The following is a 15,643-nucleotide window of genomic DNA, read 5'->3' as shown; positions in this document are numbered from 1 at the left end:
AGCTTTCAGTTGTTCTGTCAATTCTCTAGTGTGACTTTTCTCTAGTTTCTTCATGTGGGCACTTAGTGCTATAAACCTTCCCCTTAGCACTGCTTTCAGAGCGTCCATTAAGTTTGGGTATGTTGTGTCTACAGTCTCATTAAATTCTAGGAAGTCTTTAATTTCTTTTTTTATTTCTTCCTCAACCCAGGAATTGGGTGTTACTCAATTTCCACGAATATGTAGGTTTTCTGCAATTTGTATTGCTGTTGTATTCTAACTTCAAAGCATGTTGATCTGAGATGATATAGAGAGTTATTTCAATTATTTTGTAACTGTGGAGGTTTATTTTGTTACCAACTATGTGGTCAATTTTAGAGAAGGTTCCATGTGGTGCTGAGAAGAAGGTGTATTCTTTTGTGTTTGGATGGAATGTTCTATAGATATCTGTTAAACCCAGTTGGGTTATTACTTCTGTTAGATCTTTTGTTTCTTTGTTAAATTTCTGTCTGGTGGTCCTGTCTAGTGGTGAAAGGGGGGTGTTGAAGTCTCCTACTATGTGTGTGTGGTTTTATGTGTGGTTTGAGCTTTAGAAATGTTTCTTTTACAAATGTGGTTGCCTTTGTATTTGGGGCATAGATGTTCAGGATTGAGACTTCATCTTAATGGACTTTTCCTGTGATGAGTATGAAAGGCCCTTCTTCATCCCTTTTGATTGATTTTAGTTTGAAGTCTAATTTGTTAGATATTAGGATTACTATACCAGCTTGTTCCTTGGGCCCATTTGATTGGAAAATCTTTTCCCAACCCTTTACTCTGAGGTAACGCCTATCTTTGAAGTTGAGGTGTGTTTCTTGTATACAGCAGAAGGATGGATTCTGTCTTCGTATCCATTCTGTTAACCTGTATCTTTTTATGGGCAGGTTAAGACTGTTGACATTTAGGGATATTAATGTCCATTGATGGTTGGTTCTTGTTTGTTTTGGATTTATTATTGGTGGTGTCATTTTGTGTGTGGATTTCGTCCTCCTGTTTCTTTTCCTGTTTGGTAAAGTTGGATTATCTATTACCTATGTTTTTGTGAATGTAGTTGTCTTTGTTGGGTTGGAGTTTTCCCTCTAGGACTTTCTGTAGTGCTGATTTGTGGATATGTATTGTTTAAATCTGTTTTGTCATGGAATATCTTGTTTTTTCTATCTATAGTGATTGAAAGTTTTGCTGGGTACAGTAGTCTGGATTGACATCCATGCTCCCTTAGTGTTTGTAGGATATCTATCCAGGACCTTCTGGCTTTCAGAGTTTCTATTGAGAAGTCGGGTGTGATTCTGATAGATCTGCCTTTATATGGTGCTTGGCCTTTTTCCTTTGCTGCTCTTAATATTTTCTCTTTATTCTCAAGGTTTGGTGTTTTGATTATTATGTGTCGAGGGGACTTCTTTTTGTGGTCAAGTCTGTTTGGTGTCCTGTAAGCTTCTTGTACTTTCATAGGCATATCCTTCTGTAAGTTGGGGAAGTTTTCCTCTATGATTTTGTTGAATATGTTTTCTGTACCTTTGAGCAGTTTTTCTTCATCTTCTTCTATACCTGTTATTCTTAGGTTTGGCCTTTTCATGGTGTCCCATATTTCCTGGATATTTTGTGTTAGGGATTTGTTGGACTTGAGATTTTCTTTGGTTGATGATTGTATATCCTCTAGATAGTCTTCAACAACTGAGATTCTCTCTTCCATCTCTTGAATTCTGTTGGTTATACTCACATCTTTAGTTCCTGATCATTTATCCAGCCTATCTATTCCCAGTATCACCTCGTTCTATGTTTTCTTTATTGTGTCTATTTCAGCTTTCATGCCTTGAACTGTTTCGAGTGCTTTCTTCACTTTTTAGTTGTTTTTTTCTTGGCTTTCTTTAAATTCTTTAAGAGATTGGTTTATTTCTTGAATTTTTTTTATTTGTCTTTTCCTTCATCTCATGTAATTTTTTGCTTGTTTTTTCTTCTATTTCTTTAAGGGATTTTCTTGTTTCCTCTTTAAAGGTCTCTATCATCTTCCCAAGGTAATTTTTGAGATCCATCTCTTCCTCATCCTCTGTGTTGGGCTTTTCAGATCTTACTGGTGGGGAGTCCCTAGATTCTAGTGGTGTCATATTGGTCTTTCTGAGGTTGAGTGTGTTCTTATTCGGCCTTCTTCCCATCTCTTCTTCCAGTGGGAGCAGGTGGGGTCTCTCTATCTCCTCTTGTGACCGGCTGTTGTGTGTTGGCCAGGAGTTCAATGTCTGCAGCTCTGAATGGTCTTGCCTCTCCTGGTAGTCTCCTCACTCGGTAAGAGTCAGGCCTTGATAGGGGTCAGGCCAGCAGGTCTGGAAGGAAGAGTGAGGTGTTTCCAGACTCAGGGAGCTCCTCCCTGGCTGGGAGGGTCCACTCCAAGCAGGCCCAGGCCCAGAGAGATCAGGATGAATGGGGCTTTTGGACAGGATTTGGGCAAGAGCAGAGGGTGCACTTACCTTGATAGGGGTCAGACTGGTGGATCAGGAAGGAAGAGTGAGGTTTTGCCAGACTCAGGGAGCTCTTCCCTGGCTAGGCTGGTCCACTCCAAGCAGGCCCAGGCCCAGAGAGATCAGGATGAATGGGACTCGGGAGGGGTCAGGCCAGTGGATCAGGAAAGAAGCTAAATTCTCTTACACATTCTAACAGATTCTCCTCTCAGGAACACCATGCTGGGTCCAAATCTTTATCATGTGACCTTTTAGGAGAAAGGCTTGGTAGAAAGCAACCAACATTCTAGCTCTTGTAATGTACCCTGTATTCCTGCTTTCACCACAAACTGCTCCTGATGCTCTTGGCTTTGGAATGTTGTTATTTGAAACTAAAATAAAAGATAAAAGCTGAGAAATTATGACCTGAAATATGCCTGCCTTTCTGTCTTCTGTGCTATCATTCACTCATGCAACATGCTGTGTGCCCCACACTGCCTCAGGTACTAGGAATAAGAGGTACTAGTTCCATGACAAAGACATGGAACTAGTGGGAGATAGAGATAAGTATGCTGGCAAGAAAATACAGACAGACTCAGTTAAAAATGGGCAAAAATGGAAACTAGGCAAAGGAGACTCTTGGTTTGGTTACAAGTTGCTCCTCAGATGGGATGACTGTAGGTCAAAACTCAATTGGCTCCAAACTGAGCATGATGCCTACACTCTACATTTATCCAGGTACAATGCTTTCCTTTCTGTTTCTTTTATGACACAGATCTGTGATTCCCTTCATTAAAGTTTGTATTTCTGACATCTCCTTGGAGTCCTTCCCTTATTTACCTCCCACCAGGTATAACATGTTCCCATGGGCTGGTTGCAACACATTGTCCATAAAGTGATTCTTTCCATTGTAACTAGGCAAAACTCTGATTGATCAGGAAAGACATTAGGAACTTCATTTACATTCATATAGATGATGTCTAGTATTTGTGTGCTTGGACTTAAGGTAGTACATTTCAGAGTCAGGCTATACCTTCTAGTACAGTGGTTCTCAACTTTCCTAATGCTGTGACCCTTTAATACAGTTCCTGGTGTTGTGATGACCCTCAAACATAAAATTACTTTGTTGATACTCCATAACTGTAATTTTGCTACTGTTATGAATTGTAATATAAACATCTGATATGCAGGATATCTGAAATATGACGCCAAAGAGGTTGTGACCCCCAAGTTGAGAACCACTGTTCTAGAAGAATGGAAACTTAAATTTTGTAGCATTCAAGACTTACTTATGTTTCCCTTAGATTATTAATCTGCCTTAGCAATTTATTCTGGAGACTGGAAATAATACACATAACCATGATCCACATTTATAACTGTGATGTTAATAATCACAGATTCTGAGCCACAATCCTCCTCACATTTACAGTGTGCTTTTAGAGCTTCTTTTGGCTGGGCTGAGGCTTGCAGACAGCCTCCATGTTCTTGACATCTATCTTTACATGTTGATCAGAGTTCCATGCAGAAGTTTATAGACGTTCCTTTCATCTTCTGTCTGTAGATTTCATCAAACCTCTCATTCTGAGCCACAGTGAAGTGGTTCTTCCAATCACCCACAGTTCCTAAAAGATGAAGCCCAGACAGGAGCATCAGTCTCTGATTGACAGACTTTGTGTCCCTGAGTAGAGTGTGGAGTGTCTACTTTGGAGCTGGCCAGGCAGTCACCAAGCTTCTCATCACCTTAGCTCTCTTGTCTGAGAGGCAGCCCTAGTGGTCTGCAGGGTGCCAATTCTAAATCAAGTGGACAACTGTTTCGAGAGAGCTTGAATTAGCTTGGTGACATGGAATCCTGGCCCCCTAGCTGTGGTGTACATATATACTGGATATCCACAGTTACAAAAACAAATGAATGGCAGACATAGAACCATACCAGGGGATCTTAAGATGTTATACTGGCCCAAGGTCCTGGATATAAGAAAATATATACTGTGACATTCCATGTGTATACCATCTAAGAACAAGCAAAATCAGTGGATAGTGAGAGATGAGAACATGGTTCTCTATAGGAAGAGAACTGGAAAGGATACCAAAGAAAATTTCCCAATGTGATGGGATTCTTTGCTGCCTTGATTCAGATGTTGGTTGCATAGTTTTGTTTTTTAATTAAAAATGGTTGAACTGTACAGTTAATTTTTGTTGGTTGTTATGTAGATAATATATCTCAATGAAAAAAAATTGGAGAGAATGAAATGCTATTTTTCAACAGGCAGTGATTAAAATGATTGTAAATAAGGAAATACTCTTTGTAACACCTGTGATTCTTGTGGGAAATTATTCAGTGTGATGAACAAAAATGTTTATTGTAGCATTAATCATAAAAATTTAAACACAGTATCTATAATTTCTATAGTTGGAGAAATAATTGGATGAATGACAGCATGTCCATGAGACCTGTACAAACAGTGATGTGCTGAGATCCATGTTCCTTGACCTGGAAAGATCTTTCATATTCCAGTAAGCAAAACTGTATTGTGTAGCCACGGTTTGTGTTTTAATGAAAAAAAATTTCTATCATAGTATCTATATTTGTGTGTCTATGGGCCAAAGTAAGCTAGCAAAGACCGCAAACACAAGTGTATGTGGAGAATGGCAGATATTGATAGCTTGAAGACTACTTATCAAATCCTCACCATTGATAAAGAGAGAGAAGAGGCAGAGTTATTTTATTTCAGGGGCCTGGCATACTTTGCAGACAGCAAGGACCATGGAATAAATTAACTCATGTACTGAAAGAAAAAGGAAAGACATTTTAGAACAATATGTAAACCCCAGCTCCTGGATGTACTGTTATGCAAAAGAAATGCATATGCTAATCAGAATGGGGAAGGGCTGTGTGTGATTCCTAGCATCTTGGGAAGGGGTTTTAATAAGGATCTGTGTGAAATGGCCAAATCAGTATTGTTTATGTTATTTAATGAACTCACTTCAAAATAAATAGTAACACTTTAAGACAATAACATTTTAACCCTTATAACCGGGCCATCTGGGCCAATCAGAATTCCTCTCTCAGGAAGCAGGAAGCATTAAGAGGCAGGTTTACAGCAGTACATGTTAACAGTCATGAGCCTGAGCAGTTTGGGACTCTGGTCAGAAGAACTAAGTCATGCACAGAAGCCAAAGCAGTGGCTATGAAGCAGGAGAAAGGCACAGGGGTGGAAGACAAGATGCATGTGTGGACAGTAGCTGCACTTACAAGTAGAACCTACAGCAGAGCTCTAACTCCTGCTTCCAAGATCTCAGATCTGATGAGTCTAACCTCAGGCAGGGTTTCCAGTGAGGTGTGCATCAAGAATAGCTCAGACCTTAGTTCTCTGTAAGACTTGGATTGTAGAACCTCTGCACAATAGGAATGAGTCTCTAGCTTTCTTAGGAGCTTGAAGTGTATATTGGGAGTGTACTGTCTCAGAATTAGAGATACAGAATTCCCCACAAACCTTTTCTCATGAAAGAGGAAATGGACTGGTCCAGGATCGATTTGGGAACGGTTGAACGATTGGTCATAGGATTCTCTTTCATTTTCTCAAATGATGTCTCCTGGACGATTTTATCCAGCACAGTTTCATCCAAGTTCTTTCCCATGAACTGCATTACCTTCCGGATTTCATGTTTTGGGTCCTGTGGGTGAAGGTAACACTGAGTGGGACTGGAATAGAGTTTTAACATTGATCCAGTTTTTCCAGACATCCCTGTCAGACACACATTCCTGAAGAAGTTCCCCTGCTAATTTACTTACCCTCTTCATATCTTCATAGAAGAGGAAGAGAATCTGGTGTCTGTCTCTTATTTCCCACCATCCTCTCACATGGTCAAACCAGGATCCCCAGTTTACTGTAACAAACAAGAACAATTTTCATGAACACAAACCTGAGAGTCGGGAGTCGGGCTCTTCTTCTTCTTCTTCTTCTTCTTCTTCTTCTTCTTCTTCTTCTTCTTCTTCTTCTTCTTCTTCTTCTTCTTCTTCTTCTTTTCCTCCTCCTCCTCCCTTTTACCCCTCCTCCTCTTTTTCTCTTTGTGCACCAAATACATGGTGAAAGGAAAAATCTTGTGCCTGATATATCCTAAGGACACTGTGCTACTTGATTCTGAGGCCATGTGCTTTGGGTCAGTCTTGGAGGTTTTGCCTTAATATGCTAATTAAGGTGCTTAGTGTTGCTTATATACAATCACCTGCACCTCATATGATGACAGGGACATCCAGGATGAGGGTAGCTCTACGGACCAGGAATCTCTGAATAAAGGCGTTTGAAGTAGGATAGGGCTGCTTGCTGAGATCTGGGGTTCTGCACTGTGAAAGGAACCAGCCTCCTTTACGGGGGGGGGGGGTGTGCTGTCAGTGGTAGGACTTATCTAAGGAGGCACATGACATTCTGGGGACTTAACTATCATGAGTAGTCCTCTCAACTCAGCTTTATTGGAGTAAGAACACAGGGGCATCCAGTATTTCTATTTACCTTTCCCATTAATGAAGAATTCAAAATACTCATCCCAAGTCCTTGGATCTGGGAGAAGCTGGCTCATCCTATAGAAGTGGTAGTAGGAAACCATGCAGTCTTTGGCGTTCCGAGCCACATAAATGAACTTTGGAGAAGAGAGGTAAGTTAAAGGGGCATAAATAGGTGAAGTTTTGAGTTCTCACTCTGCCTGAGTCCTCTTGAGGGTTGCTCAGCTCTTCTGCACTGGTAGCACAACCTGGAGAGTCATTGCCAATTATGCCACTTCCAGCCAGGCCCTATTAACTCATTAATAGTTAGCTCAAGTATTTTTTTTTAATTAGAAACAAGCTTGTTTTACATTTCAATCCGAGTTCCCTCTCTCTCCCCTGACCCCCATCCCAACCCCTTTCTGCTCCCCACGGAGGGTGAGGCCTTCCATGGGGATCTTCAAAGTCTGTCATATCCTTTGGAGCAGTGCCTAGGCCCTCCCCGTGTGTCTAAGCTGAGAGAGTACCCCTCTATGTGGAACCTGCTCCCAAAATCCATTCGTACACTAGGGACAAATACTGATCCACTACCAGAGGCCCCATAGAATGCTCAGGCCTCCTCACTGACACCCACGTTCAGGAGTTCTGGATCAGTTCTATGCTGGTTTCCCAGCTATCTGTCTGGGGTCCGTGAGCTCCCCCTTGTTCAGGTCAGCTGTTTCTGTAGGTTTCTCCAGCCTGATCTTGACCCCTTTGTTAGCTCAAGTTTTGATTTCCCCTTTGTTATCAGGAGTAAACTCTTCCTCTAGAAACTGTCACATATATGCCAATGAGCCTTCCAGAAACCCCAGCTTCCTTTCTGGACAAGCAATAGCTCCACCTGGTGTTTGCATCGTGGAACAGCACCACATCTGCTATTTTTCTATGAGCACAGGCATTTTTGCATTTGTGTGTTTGTATATGCCTAATTAAACAAATGCCAGGATGTTTGAATAAGGGCCAGGTTGACAAATCCTGCTGAGAGACCTTGTCAGCTTCTTGGTGTATTTTCCAAGTCACCAAGTTTTCTAAAGTGTTGACTTAATTTTTTTTGTTTGTTTGCTTGAATTCTTAAACTTTAAACCTCAGGTTGTTCTTTCACTTCAACATTGCCTGACATTATTATGTGAGTGTCTTCTTTCCTTTTCATGTGTGTGACTTCCAACCACATCACATGGATCTCTTCTTCTCCCAGCCCTCATTCCATCCCATTTCTAAGTTCATACATTATTTTTCCTACTCAGATGCATAATATGAGAGTTAGGCTAATTTTGTTTTTTTATTTTAAATGTGATATAACTAATATGAACTAAATATATATCCAATTATAAAACACCATGTATTTATTTGATGGTTCTGATTATAATTGCATCTTATTTTGCTACAATTGTTCATTTTTGTACATCTTTGACACTCTCTTATTTCTACATCTAACAGATCTGTCAGAAGTCCCTTGGCTAACTCTGCTGGTCCTTTAGCAGACACCCTTATAGCGACCCTTTCCTTTATGAATGTTGACATGTAGGATGGTGGGCCTTGCTGAGGCGATTCTGGTGACTCTGGCAGTGAGCTTGCAGTGTCTTGTTGAGGGCAGGCAGAGAGATTCCTTTACTGACTACGGTGTGCATTATATTGGCAAATTGTCTTGTGTCATTTGAACTCACTGAGAAGCTGGCCCTGGAAGGGAAGTTGCTCCACCCCCACTTCACACCCAAGTATGTTTACCTAAGTGTTCTCCAAGACCCTGTATCTGGGGAAAGGCTGGTCTCCTAACTCTGTGACAGAGAGGAAAGGGAGCAGCAGAATTGCCTGGGTACAAACTTTTTGTTCTTGGGAACATGTAGAGGTGAACTATCTCCTACAGATGTTACTTTGGTTAGCCCACTGGGAAAACTCAGCCAGAAGTTCAGACCCAGGAAAGCTCAGGCAGAGGGAGAAAGCTCAACCTGGAACTCCAGCTGATGCCTTGGTTTCTGGCAGACGTGATGTGCACAGGATCTGATGAGGTTACCTCTGGCTGTTGCTATTTGTCCTTTTCCTTGAAAACCTATTCTGCTCTGCCTGGAACTCTTGATGGATAAGCCAGCTGTCTGTCCTAATGGATCTTCATCAGTCAGCTTTTGCTGGCTGTTTGTGAGTTCCACTTGGTGACATCTGCTTTCTTCTCTTATTTGTTCCTTGACGTGGAAGCCTTACCCAGGGCCACACTGTGCTTTGCCTGGGACTCTCTCTGTTGGGAACTCCAGCTGAGTACCTCAAGAGGGATTGCCCAATCAATTCTGCTGAATGCTTTGAGCACCTGATTTGAAGATTGTCTGTCTGTCTGTCTGTCTGTCTGCCTATCTATTTCCTTCCATCTGCTTATTATTTACTGCTTACTGTTTATTCTTATTCTTTTTCTTTGACTTGCTGTATATTTAACAAACTCATTCAAAACTGAAAACATAGCTATTGTAGACCATTCTCTGGACCATAGCTCCTCTTTCTGGCCCCTGCTTTCTTTCCTCATTCTTCTCTCTCCTTGGTTTAGGGGTCTGTTCCTGTCCCTGTGCAAACATCAAAGCAAATGTTGCTGAATTACCCAGGACAACCAATACCATGGCACAGCTCCAGACTCAATTTTCTTTTCTGAATTTTATTTCCTCTCTATTTTTTGTAACCCAAGGACTTTCTTACCTTGTTTGGTCTCAGTTGGACAACTTAAAAGGGTGTTCCTCCGTGATTTTGTGATTTCCAATCTCAATAATGCCAGAAATAGAATTTATGCCCCTCATTCAGCTTTACTGTCAGGAAACAAGTCATTTGTTCACACGAGTCCCAACTATACTCCTGCTGTCTAGAAATCTTTTAGTCATTTTTAAACAATACTTCATTTTTTTATTATTTTATGTATATGGGTGCTTTACCTACATGGATGTGAACCACTTGCATGCAGTACCCACAGAAACCAGCAGAGGGCATGAAATCCCCTAGAACCAAAGCTTCAGACTGTTGTGAGTTGTCATAGGGGTGCTGGTAACTGGACCTGGCTCCTCTGGAAGAACAGTCAGTGCTCTTAACCACTGAGTCATCTCTCTAGACCCTTTCTGTCCTTCTTTCCTTTATTCAGCCTATGAAAACCATAGTCTTCTCAGCAATTATTAGCTCATCCTGGGACCTTAGCTCTACCCACTGCAGGAGTTGCTGTATCCTTGTACACACCTAGCCTGGTCCAGTATCCTCTATGTGGCAAAAATGCACTACACTAGACACTTGGTACATAATACAGTCCTAGAAAAAAGCAAAACAAGCTGGCAGCTTCCGAGGCTGCAGACAAGCACCTGCTCTGTGGCTCTACTTTGGTTTCCTGTTCTGTACAGTTCTTTTTCTACTCAGTCTTGTCTCTGTTCCATTCTACACCTCCTACAGGCTACATTACATTTCCTGCTCCCACCCCACCCCCAGTCTGCTTCACTGAGGAATAGATTATCTCTAACAACTCAGTCTGGCCTCCTCTTCCTCCACATCATGTTTAAAACCAACCAGGGAAACACTCTACTGATACTATCTATCTTCATGTTTGCATTACTGCTGAGTCTTAGTACTCAGAAGTAATGAATAGATAGTGCCAAGGAAGGTATCCTCACCCAGTTTCTGGAGGCCTAGCTCCCTGGGCTTCCTGCCCCAGGCCCCTAGGGAGCTACTGCTGTCTTACCTTACAGTTACTTGTCCAGAAGGATGGTGGCAGCAGCTGAGTGGGAAGATGGGTCTTGAGTGTCCTTGGAGCTGGCATCTCATTGGCTTTATCCACACCTTTAACAGAGTTCAGGGGATGCTCAGCACATGGGACCTTCCACTCCAGGTGATACTCATCTTACCCATCATCCACACATGGATCTTCCTACTTTTGGGGATTTTATTTGGGGGGGGGGGACTCCTTAGAGGCAATAATGGTATTGCTTTTGTGTTGTTAGACTTAGGAAGCAAGAGAGATCCATATGAGCTCTGAAGAAATTTACTTTGTCCGTTTATAGAGGATAAGATGGGGTCTTAGATCTAAGTGTGTCCTACTGAGAAAACTCAAACCAGGCTGGTCCTCAGGCCATGTCCACCTGAATCAGCATTTTTCTTATATCAAGGTAATGGTGAGTGCCATCAAGAACTTACATGTGAGTCTCTAGGCCCACAGAACAACAGATTCCCTGAGTGCCCAATTTTCAGAATGGCAGACCCCAGGATATCAGAGAGTTACCAGTGGCATCACAGCACTCACCTCTACAATGGGTACAACCTCAACTAGATGTCCCCAAATATGTGACTGAGAATTCCTTCTCATCCTGCTGCTGTACAGGAATCAGAGACAGCCTGGCTACAGGAAACTTTCTATGTCCTCTGAGACCTATAAGAAGGGCTCCCGCCGGGCGTTGGTGGCGCACGCCTTTAATCCCAGCACTCGGGAGGCAGAGGCAGGCGGATCTCTATGAGTTCGAGGCCAGCCTGGTCTCCATAGAAAGTGCCAGGATAGGCTCCAAAACTGCACAGAGAAACCCTGTCTCGAAAAAGAAAAAAAAAAAAAAAAAAAAAAAAAAAAAAAAAAAAAAAAAAAAAAAAAAAAAAAAAAAAAAAGGAGGGCTCCCTTCCTTTTGCTGGTGATAGGCTGCTTTTGGCTCACGCCTTTTTCTCACAGCAAGGGAGGGCTAATGGTAGTGCTAACCCTGGCCTGGGCAGGCTCATGGTAGTAGAGGCTGGGTGTTTCTCACCTGGAAGCCTATTCTCTCCTTCAGTACCTGGCGATGGGAGGACCACCATGGCCCACAGATGTGTGAAGAGTCAGGGAAGTGGGAAGCCAGGGAAAACTGAGAGCTAAGCCTGCCTAGGAGTGGCCTTTGGTATCTCTTCTCAGCTGTACTGTCTGTCATCTTTCCCAGGGCCACTGTAACAGGAGCGGCATGGTTTCTTGTGATTAAGAAGAGAAAGGCAATGGGCTCAGGGTGAGTTGGATCCAGGTTGTAAAACCTTCACTGGGTTGTGATGGTACATGCCTTTAATCCTAGTACTCAGGAGTCAGAAGCAGGTGGATCTCTGTGAGTTTGAGGCCAGCCTGGTCTACAGAGTGAGTTCCAGGACAGCTAGGGCTGTTAAACAGAGAAACCCTGACTCAAAAAAAAACAACGGAAAAAAAAAGAAACCTTCCCTGGTTCTTCCTGTCTTTTTACCTGCTGTGTCTCTGTAGGGCTTTGTTCTCCCTCTGAGTAGACACTCTCCTCTACACAGCAAGGAACCCATGGTCCCCAGCACCCTGAGCCTCCCATGTCAAAGCTGCTGCTTTGGGGACAACTCTTAGTGTCAGACACTCACTGCTCCTCTACGTGTCACTCTTGAGAGCAGGAGCCAGTGAGAATGGCACAACACTAAGGAGACTAAAAATAAATAATAAATAAATAAATAAATAAATAAAGGAAAGGTCCCCTTCCCTCATCCTACCATATCACCTAGGTTCTCATCGGAGCCCTTCCATACTGCTGTCTGTGTGTCCATGGTGATAGCAATTCTTTTAACAAGCTTTTCATCTCAAATAAAACTCTTCTCGGTGTCCTCTCAAACCCCAAGCCTGAGAGCATTCTATGGGCATCTCAGGGGGTTTAGTCACTTTGAGGATGATAAGCCAGAAGCTGAGAATAGACAAGTGTGTCTTGCTGAGGCAGAGCCAGTCAGGACCAGAGAGCAGTTCCCTCTCATCTCCCTGCCAGCCAGAGCCAAACCTCTCCCTGTTCTGTGCTGTGATATTTCATCTGTGGGAAAAACAAAAACAAAAACAAAAAACAAACAAACAAAAAAAAACACGCTTGCTGACACATGGTTTATGATTTTTGAGCTTCTACTTACAACACTTACAGGGACTTGCTCTGTGAAATCATTGGGTTAAGCTGAGGTGAGGGGAGATAAAGAGAAAGCAAATGGCTTTAATGGGGTTTCTTTCATGGAGAAGTCAGCTGTTTGCAAGTAATGCCATTGGGAGCTGAGAAGGATTAGTCCTGAGGACTAAAGTCGCTTCAAGGACTGGGGTGAATTCAAGCTGTTAGGTAGCTTGAATTCGACTTTGGGTTCTGATCCATAGGTGATGGTAAAGACTCTTTTACATGAAGAATCAGGAAGCCTGTCACATGGAGGAGGGCACTTATAAAAACTAGCAGTGTGACTGATAGTAAGTGGCATTTAACTATAAGTGTGTGGCAGCAGGGTGTGCTGTGAAGTGACGTACCACATTGCATGCATGAGCTGAGGTCTGGAAGGTGACCAGGTGTAATTGTTACTTTCCATGGTCAACTTGTCAGGACTGGGAATCGCTGTGAAATACATATCCCTGGCGGGGTTTCCAGAAAGGCCCACTGAAAGAGCATGGGGAGCAACAATGGGGAAATAGACATTGCTAAAGATGCAATGTGATCAGTTGCCTCCAACTTCTTGACAGACTAGTAAACGTGAGCTGAGAGTCAAACTTCAAGCCATAGACGCCTGAAACTGCCGTAGGCAAGGTTTCATATGGGCCAGTCTGGTGGGGATTTAGAAGACCAGAATGCCAAGAAAAGGATAGATAGTGGAGGCCCAGCCCATGAGGTTTCAGAAGAGCTCTGTTGAGAACTGGCTAGAGGCTATTTTATTACATTCTGTGAAGAGTCTGGCCACATACTCATGTCCTAAGAATCTGAGTGGGGTTGAGTTCACAAATAAGGGGCTAATTTGTTTAGCAAGGAAATCCCAAGACTGGATCCTGTCATGTTGTGGTTATTGCTCATGGCTGTAACTCTGTTCCACAGTGAAAGAGAGCAAATAAAACAAAGAAATGTGCAGTGTGGCAAGGAAAGAAGCTGAACAGAAGTGGCTGTTAGTTAAAGAGACACACATGTCCCTGGGGGCCAGAGTAAATGGCGCTGCCAGGCAGGAAGGCAGGAGAGGTTGTGCTGACACTGCCCTCTGTGGACCCAGAAGCTGTGCTCAGTGACCCCTGTGGGGAAGAGGCTGTCTTAGTGAACTTTTCCCCATGTGTAAAGACAAAAATCATCAGGTTAAGCATTAAGTGAACAAAAAAAGGTTTCAGCTGGGCAAAAGTAATTGACTCTATGAGAGAGAGAGAGAGAGAGAGAGAGAGAGAGAGAGAGAGAGAGTGCTTTATGAATTATCAGACATTGTCCAGGAAGCACTTGGTTATAATAGCGTAGGGTACTGAAAGCAGAGGGGTGTGAGCTGCTGATGAATCGAGGTTTGCACCTTCTAGTGTTCTACAGTTGCACCTGATCAGAGCAAACATGTGATAGGAAATAAGACAGAATTTCACCGTTACATACATCTTTCTTCCTTCCTTACTCACATTTTATGGGATTTAAAGGCAAGAAAGGGGATGGATCTGGGCATAGTGACACACGCCTTTAGCTCAGCACTCAGAAGAGAGATGCAAGTAGATATCTGTGAGTTCGAAGCCAGGCTGGTCTACATAGTAAGTTCCAGGACAGCCAGGGCTATGTATAGAGATTCTGCCTCAAAAAAAAAAACAAAAAAAAAAACAAAAAACGGGGGTTTGTGGGAGGGGGGACTAGGAAGAAGAAGAGGAGGGATTGAGAGACAAGGCAAAGAAAGAGACAAGACAGGAGGGGAAAACATAGGGAGTTGGGGCTCTTACCTGATGGCTGGGGTGGCCGTGCCCACTCAATAAAAGGGTGCCGGTGTTGAATGAGGGCTCGCTGACACTTCTCTACATCCCCATTCTGCTCAATCATGTCCACGATTTCTTGAATCCATGTTGTCCCTGAGGAGACAGGGAAGTGTAAGAGTAGTAAACCCATTATTCTTTCTTCAAGCATTCTGAAGAGGGGATGTCGGGTCATCTTCCCCCCCCGGGCCAGGATCCTGCTACCTACAGCAGGAAGACTTTGGATCTCTGTGGAGAGTAGAATGGCAGAGGCATAACTCACCTCTTCTGAGGAACAGTGGATGGCAGAGGAGAGTGAGCTTCAGAAAACCCAGGACTACAGGCATTTGAGATGGAGCTCACCCCAGAACAGAGACATCGAAGGGCGTTCTAACTAGGTGAGGAGTTCAGATGGCTCAGAGGGGGAGGCTGGAGATGTCATTCTGCCGAGTTACCTGATTTAGGGTAAGTACAAATGAGGAGGTCATCTGGCTTGGCTTTGAAGGTCTGAATCTGGCTCCAGTTGTCCACGGTGTCAGCCATCAGGGGAATCCCTGCTATCTCTGCTATCCCTTTCCCTTTTGTTTGTTTTCTCAATTCTGGGGTCTGGGCCATAGTGTCTCAGGGTAGAGGGTCCAGTCCCTGTGAGAAAACAACAGAACAGAATTTTACAAATCCCATGACAAAGCCTACACAGCATGAAAAGGACTCTTAACCTCTGTGGCATTGGTAATATTCTCACTGTTTTATGTCCATCATCACCTACCATCTCCAAAAAATATTTCACTTTCCTAGATGGTAACTAGAGGCCCATTAATGCTAAACCTCTGGTCCCTGGTGACCACTATTGCACTTTCTATCTCCTCGAACTCCAGATGCTTTAGATAAGTAAATCATTTTTTTTTTCCTTTTGTGAATGGTTTGTTTTATGTAGCTTAATGTTCTTGCAGATCACCTATATTCTGGCACGCCATCAGATTTCCTTCCTAATTAATGCTATTATTGCATGCC

At 43.0% G+C, this 15,643-nt stretch overlaps 1 protein-coding gene across 1 annotated transcript; it reads right to left on the bottom strand.

The window, feature by feature from the left end:
* Window positions 1-3,956: 3,956 nt before the first annotated feature.
* On the bottom strand, window positions 3,957-15,247 carry LOC100759668 (sulfotransferase 1C2). Its single transcript, XM_035453291.1, has 7 exons — window positions 15,088-15,247; window positions 14,624-14,749; window positions 10,661-10,758; window positions 6,959-7,085; window positions 6,241-6,335; window positions 5,942-6,122; window positions 3,957-4,069 (listed from the first exon to the last, which is right to left on the bottom strand). Exons 1-7 carry the CDS (start codon window positions 15,245-15,247, stop codon window positions 3,957-3,959), a joined length of 900 nt encoding a protein of 299 aa, XP_035309182.1.
* Between the last annotated feature and the right edge of the window lie 396 nt (window positions 15,248-15,643).

Source organism: Cricetulus griseus (assembly GCF_003668045.3).
Source record: "Cricetulus griseus strain 17A/GY chromosome 1 unlocalized genomic scaffold, alternate assembly CriGri-PICRH-1.0 chr1_1, whole genome shotgun sequence".
NCBI classification, from domain to species: domain Eukaryota; kingdom Metazoa; phylum Chordata; class Mammalia; order Rodentia; family Cricetidae; genus Cricetulus; species Cricetulus griseus.
This window is presented reverse-complemented; position numbering and strand designations above follow the sequence as displayed.

What these genes read in the sequence shown, in the direction of transcription:
- LOC100759668 (XM_035453291.1), bottom strand. Translation starts at nt 15,247, where the DNA reads ATGGCCCAGACCCCAGAATTGAGAAAACAAACAAAAGGGAAAGGGATA. An exon ending in ACGGCCACCCCAGCCATCAG is followed by an intron (nt 10,759 to 14,623) that starts GTAAGAGCCCCA and finishes ACTCTGTTAAAG; the next exon opens with GTGTGGATAAAGCCAATGAG. An exon ending in TCTGGACAAGTAACTGTAAG is followed by an intron (nt 7,086 to 10,660) that starts GTAAGACAGCAG and finishes TCTTCTCCAAAG; the next exon opens with TTCATTTATGTGGCTCGGAA.